General features: G+C 35.0%; 1 protein-coding gene across 1 annotated transcript; it reads right to left on the reverse strand.

Moving 5' to 3' along the window:
• Positions 1-41: 41 nt before the first annotated feature.
• On the reverse strand, positions 42-1,373 carry LOC113284145 (heavy metal-associated isoprenylated plant protein 4-like). Its single transcript, XM_026533561.1, has 3 exons — positions 1,200-1,373; positions 990-1,068; positions 42-506 (listed from the first exon to the last, which is right to left on the reverse strand). The coding sequence occupies exons 1-3, from the start codon at positions 1,203-1,205 to the stop codon at positions 208-210; spliced, it is 384 nt and encodes a 127-aa protein (XP_026389346.1). The 5' UTR covers positions 1,206-1,373; the 3' UTR covers positions 42-207.
• Positions 1,374-10,060: the final 8,687 nt, after the last annotated feature.

Genomic DNA, 10,060 nt, shown 5'->3' on the forward strand with positions numbered 1-10,060 from the left:
CTATGTTGGTTCCAATGAACCTGGTAGGAACTACCGCCGGCTGATAATTTGGGCAAAACCACCCAGATGCTAAACATTTCTACTGTAAAAAGTGATACAAACTACTAGTGACTAATTTTGATGCTAAACATTAAGCATCTTCTTAGTCTAAATTGGGTACCAAAACATACAAAATCACACAAGAAAGCCAACTGCAAACTGAACTCATCACATTTGACAACAGTTTCCATTGTTTGCTGGATAATCATCCTCGTAAACAATAACTTTGTCAAAATATGGATAGGGATATACGGTGCAAAGTTTTTTTTCTTCTTCTTTCTTTTTCTTTTCTTCTTCTTCTTTCTTTTTCTTTTCTTCTTCAGGTTTCACCTCTTCAATTTTGATGATTTTTGCATGCCCAACTTTCTTCCTCAAAGTACTTGTCAAGCCAGCAGAATCAACATTGTGCCCAATCACTACCACTTGATCCTTTTCTGGGCCTTCTAATCCCACAAAATCAACTATACCTGCATTTACATTGTTTAATTCAACCAAAATTAGAATTTCCATATAAAATGTTAGCCCATGACTCATGACAAGGACGCTATTACGACATTTGCCGCTCAAAATAAATCATGTAATAACCTCTTAAATCTTCTACTGGCGCAACTAGTGAATTAGTCGTCGTGAATAGTGTTAATATTAAATTTGTCGATCACAAGGTGGTTGGTAGGTGACAGATGTAGATATTATCATTGAAGACTAATCAACGATGATGTAATTAAGGTCTAGGCGAAGTGTAAAAATCGGTATGTTTGGTGGAGATAAACAGATGCAAGGACGTAAGAGAACAGATAGACGGCCACCGGCCGGCACAAGTTGCTGCGAGGTTTCTTTTGCTGTCAAGGAGCGTTAATTACTTATTGCGAGGCCTAGCCATATTATGCTCGTGTAGCTGCTAGAAGTCTATAGAATACTGAAAGATTGTGGCATATGAATTGTCTACATACCGTCTGCCACTGCAGCGAGTTTAAGAGCTTTGGACCTACACTTGGAGCAGTGCATCTGTACCTCGATAACAATTTTTTGCTGCAGAATCATCACATATAAAATAAAAAATTAGTATCAGAATCAAGATTAATCTTTGCATATATAACTCAATCATTTACTTAGTTACATATGAACAAAACAAATTGTTAAGAGCAAATAAACAGACTTACCTTCATGTTGTTTACGCTGTTTTCAACAAAAGAGAAGGTTGTGTATGTCTCTGGATGATGATTTCGATGTCTATGGGAAGATTATACTGTCTTCTCTTGGTTTATATAGACAAAATCTAATTAGAGATATCCGTAGATTTTAGGAAGATGCTGTAGGGGTCGACGACGACTTGGTCATTCAACACGTACTAGCAACTTCACCGCGGTTATGTTACTATTATATAGTAATCAACTATATGTAGATTATAACATTAAAATGATGGTTTGGTCCTACGCCTATTACTTAAAACTTGACCCCAGCTTGTTGTTTAATAACAAGCCAAAAACTTTAATTAAAATTTCATTCAGAGGTCTCTCTCTTGACGTCGTTGCGAAATGTCTCTCTGGACGTCAGTTGCAAGGAAGGTTACGTTACTTGACTGTTGCCATTTCGCCAACAATGCAATGGGACATCAACATGTAGTATATTATGGAGACTTTTTCAAAAATTAAATAGAAGTTATCAGGCCTCTGACGTGTATGCCATGTATAGGGGCTAGACTGACATATACAAGTGTGCATAGTGCATACGTCAATACCCCAAGCATGAGGACATTAATGAATTGGTGTGTATAACGTATTACGGAGTGGGATCTTTTAAAGGCCACCAAAGAGAAATTACACTAATGCATTGGTACGTAATATTAGTAAATGAGATTTTCTAAGTCTTTCCTTATAACCCGTATAATCCCTTGGCAATAATATTTATTTAGAGATGCCTCTCGTCTGTATACTAGATTTGTAAACGGAAAATGAGTCATTTGTCCAAATATTTTTAAATCACGGTTCAAATGAATGAGTAAAAAATAGTTCGGGTGAAATGGACAAAAAAAAATAGTAAGATGAAACTGGATTCATCCTAACTTAAATTTTAAACATAGTAAGGATGAAACTGGATACATCCTGTGTAAATTAAAAATAATAAAAAATATTTGAAAATGGGAACGATGAAACTGGTTACATCCTGACCATTTTTAAAATTTTGACCATTTAAATAATATCTAAATCTAAATATCCTTTTCATCCAAGAATTGTTGATTTTAGTTTTTTTAATCAATTTTGTGATTCGTAAAATGCAAAATTGATCATGGTCATGTGCAAATGCAAGACAATTTATTAACTTAAGTCTATGTCAAGTCAAAGTCTTCGCATCGCGTAGCGCGTCTCTCCTTTCCAATTCATATCATTGTTTCGTTGTTTTAACCATCTTTGAAAAGATATGCACAATCCAATCAAAGTCGCACTGTTTTGTTGTTTGATCAACAAACTTTGAAATATGCAACACAATTTTGTTGATACGTTGTCTTTTCTTCTGTCCTTGAAAGACAGTGAACTTCGACATCACCGTTATATCGTTTTAACAGCCTTATTTCTATGCCTCTATATTCCCATATATATATTAACGGTCTAATTATAACCAACCAGAAAATAGAATCCATACTTATTAGCAGCTCGGAAATCTTAAAGATTCCTGGTAGTTCTCATTGTTTTCTCTTCTTATTTTCTTAAATCTCACATCAAAGGTATACGTCAATTTGTCATTCAACACCTACTACTACAACTTCACCACGGTCATGTTATAAAATAATCAACTTAACTTCAATAGGGATTAGATAGATGGTTTAATTTGTAAGTTGGACCAACATCTATCATAACCAGACAAAAGCTCATTTTAACTCTATTTAGATGTCTCCCTTGACATCTTCGTCGCTGAGACGAAGATTAATTACTTGCATGGCCACCACAGTTAGGTATATACGTATAACGTATGGACCGAGTTAATGTTTTTTTAAGCTTCATTTAAATTTGATAGCTCCACTGCTCATATCATTCCCACTCTAGGTTGGACAAGTGGGGCATCTGCCCTGGCACTGTAATCATACTTGTCGATAATTCACACAATTGAACAGTTTAAGTTCATTACAGTAAAATTTTCTTTTTATTATTTCTTACCTTCAATTCCGACTCCAAAATTTCCTAACGTCATTAGGGACGACCCTCAAAGAATTAGAGGTGACTAAATAAGATAAAATAAATTAAAAATACTTATATGTTCCTAAATAATCGGTAATTTAATATAGGTTGTAAAGAACAATCGGTAGATAAAGAACATAACGAAACTTACGATTCTAATCGGTAGATAATAAACGTCGGGAAATTACCGATTGTGGAAACAGAGAAATTCGAAATTCCATTGGTTTTGAAAATTTTGAATTTGGGGTTACTACCACAATCGGTAGATAAAGAACATCACGAGACTACCGATTGTGCAAATATAGAAATTCGAAATTCTATTGGTTTTGGAAATTTTGAATTTGGGGTTACTACCACAATCGGTAGATAAAGAACATCAGGAGACTACCGATTTTACAACCGGTAGATAATAAACATCACGAGACTACCGATTGTGTAAATAGAGAAATTCGAAATTCCATTTGTTTTTGAAAAAAATTGAATTTGGGGCTACTACCACAATCGGTAGATAAAGAACATCACGAGACTACCGATTGTACAATCAGTAGATAAAGAACATCACGAGACTACCGATTGTGAAAATAGAGAAAATCAAAATTCCATAGGTTTTTGAAAAATTCGAATTTTTGGCTACTACCACAATCGGTACAAAAATTAACATCACGAGACTACCGATTGTGCAAATGGAGAAATTCAAAATTCCATTGGTTTTTGAAAATTTTGAATTTGGGGCTACTACCACAATCTGTAGAGAATTAATATCACGAGATTACCATTTTAACTACCGATTATAATTTCCGTAACACAAATCAACATACATCGATATAAACTACCGATTGTAATATTGTCTACCGATTATGGAGGGCATTTTAGCCATTTCAAAAAATTTGAGATAAGAGGTGGTTTTATTTTACTTTGGGGTGTCTTATTAGTCGCCCCTAATTCTTTCAGGATCGCCCGCAAAGCAAAATTTCCCTGATGGAGTAGTATTGGATGGAAAAACTTTATAATTATATATACTGTAACGCGCATTGATTCTTTTTCCTTTGATAAGATTTCATATGGATTGCACTGTTGATTTCTTTGTAAGGAAGCAAAAATTCAAACACGTCTTGATTATAAGATCCAAGTGATTAGTCTTCGTAGCTTCTGCAATTGTCAACATCAGCTGTTAACCTTATATGTTTGGAGATACACGAAATTTTCCATATAGTTCAGCCATTACATTATAAGACTTTGATTTTACTTAAAAAAGGAGATTTACGAAATCTTGATTTCGTAGTTCGTTTCCCACTTTTCTTCCAGTAATTTTCAAGGATGGAGACGTTTAGTTGTTGAATTACTATTAGGGAATTTTTGTTATCTTTTAAGTCAACTTCAAAGTCAAAGTCTTTCTGGACAAATTGACATTATTGTCCTTGATGCCTTGTGGTGTTCAAATGACTAAACGTCACCACAGGTCTCTTTTCCCTGAGTTACACGAAATGTATAATATAGCTAGCTTATCCTATGGTGACTAGGATTCGATTTACTTTAAGTTAGGAATCATAAATAGAACTAGTGTCAAGAGGGATAAAATTTGCATTTTGTTAACGAGTAGTAATCTTATCTAACTGTACCTAAAAACACAAATCGACTAAACGAACATGTTGTGTGCCTGGTACATTAGCCATAAAAAACTCAGCTAGCTGGACTTGTTATAGTCTACTGCTAACTAAATTAAACTTGCCATTTTCAACAACAATTCTAATAGCGGATCTGTAAATAAATGAGATTGGAGATGAAATCTTTCTCAATTAGTGGGAGGCGGTCATCCTCCTACCTGAACGGGGATTTTATCAGCGTACCAGAGAGGTTCAGAAAACTAAATTTTGTGGGTGTTGGAATATTGAAGTCTAAAACTCATGGTAAACCTACGCTATATGTGTATGTGTATAGTGTATCTGCTTTTTTCTTTTGTCTAGGTTAGACACCTAGACAATCCCTTAACTAAACTGGGTCAGGAAATAACAATCAGTAGCATAAAGCATTTCGTTTTATTCATGAAATAAAATCCCGAAAAAACCATTTCGTTTTAGGTCATTTTATTAGAATCTTCTCGATCTTCCTCTTTCTTATCAAAGGACCCTTTCGACTGCTTCCCTATTACCTGAGACGCCAAGGTATGATAACTTTACTTTAGATGTTTACTTTTGTTAGAGTTTTAGAATATACCTAGATGCAAGATCGGTTATAAGTTTCTCTCGAGTCGTCTGTTTGTGTATTATCCAGATTCCGATGATGAGGTTTAAACCTATATGTAACAGGTAATATGTTCCTGTATCGTATTGCATTCTGACTTGGGTGTGCAGGACGCATTAAAAAGATAGGAATAATCGATAAGAATTTGGATAATGAGTTTGTTCAAAGGGTTGGTAAAATAATGTAATGATGAGCGCCAAGTCCGACAAAGCAGTAGAGGCACTAAGAAACCATGGAACAGCTGGTGATGATAATCGGCTGTCTAAAATCCGTAGAACCTCCTCATCCTGCATTACAAACCTTCCTGATGACTGTCTAAATCTTATAGTTATGCGTCTAACAACTAAAGATGATCGTGACTCCTTTGGTTTGACTTGTCGTCAATGGCTTCATATTCAGAACAATAATCATGAATCCTTATGGTATCGCTGTTATCACATTTACCCAGGCTACGTATTCCCAAAATTCAGTCCCGAATGCTTTCCCAAAATTCTTTGTAGGTTGTTCACTCGATTCCAAAACCTCGAAGCTTTGTCTCTACAGTATCTCCCGGAGATAACAGATTTTGAAATGTTACGGTCACAATTCTCCGGTTCAAAAATTCAACTGTTGTGCTTAGATCGTTGCCCCAAGTATTCAGATACCGAATTGTCTTTTGATGTTTTCTTGGTTCCCCCGCTTGACAACTGTATGTCTTATGGAATGTAGTATTAGTGATAGAGGTTTACAAGCCCTGGCGAAATGTTGTTCATCCTTGAAGGTAGTTGACCTCTCACTGTGTTCCTCAATTACTGATTCAGGAATAAGTTTTCTCATACAAAATTGTCCCAAATTGCGTTCACTTTATGTACCCTCTTGCAGCAATATAACAGGTATTGGGTTTCTTGGGTGTCCGAAGACCTTAACCTATATTAATGCAGGCGGGTGCGAACTTACACCAGAGGGGATTAAAGCAATTGTTAGTGGTGGCGGGGTTGAATCTCTAGATTTCTCAATATTCTCCAGGGTTGGAGAAGGATGTATTAATTCTGAAGCAGTTAAGATGATTTCAAAAGGATCTCCTTTATTTAGGGAATTGAGGATAATAAATCGTGTGGAAGTAGAGCTAGAAGGATGGGAAGCTATTGGTCTGAATTGCCCAAACTTGGAATGCCTTATCGCATTTGGGTGCAGAAAGTTATGTAATCTAGGTTTGAAGCTTTGTGTAATGGATGCAATAAGCTTTCCAGGCTATACATAGACAAGGACAATAATTGTAGTAGTTTTGCTGTTGAACTTTTCAAGAGAAGAAAACCCGATGCTATGATATGCTTTGGTTGATATGTTTAATGAAGCATTGTCTAACAGCATGTACGGGACCTAGTAGTTTGTGGTGCAGCACATAGCAATAAATACACTTTCTCTTTAATCAATGGTCCGACTAAATTTTCATTTTTTTTTTGTTTTAAAATTGTCTGCAACATCTTTGAGTAGGCTAATGCTGAGAACTTCGGGTGAATATTTTCTGAGGCGATCAGCTTGATACTCAAAAAGATATAACTGTGTAGCTTGTTTTTAGTATTATGTCGAATGATTCTTGTCTGCAAATTTGTGGTTTTTGCTTAATGGTTTCTAGTAATGCGAGTTATATATATATGCCTAGGTTATATGGATTGAACATGCCTAAATATATGTAAAACACAATATATATGTCTGTATATATGCCTATACCTGGTACAATTTAAGCCAGCAACAACCACGATTGAGTCAATTCTTCTGATGATACCTAGCTAACTGATCTTGCGCTATTGCTGCTTAAATTTGTCATCTCCGGTAAGAACTGGAAAATAATGCTATTGAGGAATATGGGTTTTAATTTTGCGGGTACTGGGAGTCTTGACCTCAGGGTAAGCGGTAATGGAATGCCTTGCATCAGAAGTTAAAACAGATTCCAACAAAGATCCGTAATTGAAACTGGACATGAGATAAAAGCCCGAAAGAATTGTTTCCTTTTAAGAATGTGAAAACTACAGGGAGACCCATTTTTCCAGATTTTCCACTGTCATATCCACGTACAGAAAAGTTCAGGCGCGCACCCATTTTCCCGTCAAAAATTCGTAGCAGACCCATAATTTATGAAATTCTGCTTCTCAGTTTTTAAAAGGCCAAACTACCCTTTTCTTCGAGCGACGAACAGAGAGAAGCGAGAAGAAAACAATGGTGAATTCCGATTCTTCGTTTTTAACATTTGGATTTTTCTCTTTGTCAAATCTTTTCCCAAATCCTTTTCTGAATAATCTTCTCAATAAAACTAGGGTTTCTGTTTCATATTTGGAATTTCTTCTCTTTGGTAATCCAACTTTCCTCATTTCCATAAAAACAGAATTATAAGATTAATGGTGTTTTGTTTGATAATCTTCGTCCCCCTCATATTCGGTATCTTACATCAAAAGGTAAGATTTCACCATTCTCTGTTCTTGTAGTGTTTTGATAAATGTCCAGAGAGTTTAATTATCATCAGTAGCATTTTTCTAGTATAAAACATGATTTCTCCATTCACGAGTGTATCCTACTGATCTAGTTCATTGTGTTGTCTTTGATTGCACATGCATAAGATGTTATGCATATTTTTTTTATACTGCATAACTTGTTATGCGCATTTTCTTTGTACTGCATAACTAGTTATGCATATTTTTTTTGCATCTGCAGTGATTTATGATAAGCATAACCTTTGATGCACATTGTTTTGTACTGCACAATGTCTTATGCATCTGCATAACTGGTTATGCACATTTATTTTACTTGTGCTACATAACAAGTTATGCACATTTTCTTTGTACTGCATAACTAGTTATGCACATTTTCTTTGCATCTGCAGTGATTTATGATAAGCATAACCTTTGATGCATCTGCATAACTAGTTATGCACATTGTTCTGTACTGCATAATGTCTTATGCATCTGCATAACTGGTTATGCACTTTTTTTTGTGCCACATAACAAGTTATGCATCTGCATAACTGGTTATGCACATTTTCTTTGTACTGCATAACTAGTTATGCACTTTTTTTTTATACTGCATAACTTGTTATCCACATTTATTTTTGTACTGCATAACTGGTTATGCACATTTATTTTTCGTTAACTGAAAGTGAAAGTATCAAAGTAAAATAAAATGTTGATTTTGTTTGTGTTTCGTTCATTTTTTTTCGAAATGTTGTTTCTAGAATTTGTAAACTGTAAGTAGTTTCTAGGTTGGTTTTTTAGAGTATGAAATTGATTTTTCATCCATTTTTGTTGAAATTGATTTTTTTTCTGTTTCTTCTACTTGATTTTTTCTTCTTCGTCTGTTTCATCCATTTTTGTTGAAATGTATTCTAGGGTTTAGTCAAAAATGATTTACTTCTTTGAATCATCGATTTTAAATGATTTATTTCTTTAAATGATGGAGAAAAAATCTTTGCAGATCCGTTACAGAGATTAATGGAGGAATAGAGAAAGAAATCGGCGGAGAAGAAAAAAAATTATGCTCAAAAACGATGAAGGGTAATAGAGTCTTTCAGTACGTTTTAAATATTTTTAAATAATTATGGGTGCGACTGTATCAAAAATTAATTGTGGGCCTGGCGGTAAGATTTTTATTTTTTTTGGGCCTGCGCCTAAGTTCCCCTTTAAGAATCCTCTCAAGCCTCAGCTTCCTCTTTCTGAAACATGCACCCTCAGCTCCTTATAATATTTATAGGCCGAGTGAGTTGTTCTGAGTACTTTTGTTCTAGCACCGTCACAACGAAAAATTGGGAAAAGTTCTCCTTCCGACGCCAAAGGTATAACTATTTTACTTTAGATATTTACATTTGTTGATCAAATATAAAATAAAAAGTTTTGTAGATAATTGTCTATTACTGTTTGAGTTTTATGATATACCTCGATTATAAGTTTCTCTTGAGTCGTCTGCCTGTGGGTTATATTTATGGAGCTTGTGCTCATAAAAACGTCCAACCCAAGGATACCAGAGTCTGATGAGCTTAGCTCTATTTAGGTTGTCAGATTATTTGTTGTTTTCTCTTTTGCAATTTTGTATCTTACTGCATTCTGACTTGGGTATGCAGGACGTAAAGGATTTCTCTGTTCGTTTTTGGTATAAGAAAGTTTGTCATCCAATGACATGTGCAACAAAAGGTTGGGTAAGAATTAGAATACCTCTATTTCAAAACCTCCAGAAGAGAAGGAAACCGGTAATGAAGACAGTCGGTGCGAAATCCATACAATGCCATATAATATCACAAACCTCCCTGGTGACTGTCTAAATCTTATATTTAAGTGCTTAGGAACTAGAGAAGATCGAAATTCCTTTGGTTTAACTTGTCATCGATTGCTTCATATTCAGAACAACAATCGTGAATCATTACGTCTCTATCATAATAAGTACAGTCCTGATGGAAACATTTTAGAAGTTCTTTATAGGTTGTTGCAGCGATTCCCACACCTCAAAAAACTCTCTCCAATGTTTCAAAAAAGAATAACGTGGCTCCCAGAGATAACAAATTCTGTTATTTTACAGTCACAACTCTCTGGATCAAAAATCAAACACCTGAGCTTAGATTTATGGTACGAGAATACAGATATCGA

The sequence above is a fragment of the Papaver somniferum genome, chromosome 5 (assembly GCF_003573695.1).
Source record: "Papaver somniferum cultivar HN1 chromosome 5, ASM357369v1, whole genome shotgun sequence".
Classification (NCBI taxonomy): domain Eukaryota; kingdom Viridiplantae; phylum Streptophyta; class Magnoliopsida; order Ranunculales; family Papaveraceae; genus Papaver; species Papaver somniferum.

What these genes read in the sequence shown, in the direction of transcription:
- LOC113284145 (XM_026533561.1), bottom strand. An exon ending in ACTCGCTGCAGTGGCAGACG is followed by an intron (nt 507 to 989) that starts GTATGTAGACAA and finishes ATGTAAATGCAG; the next exon opens with GTATAGTTGATTTTGTGGGA.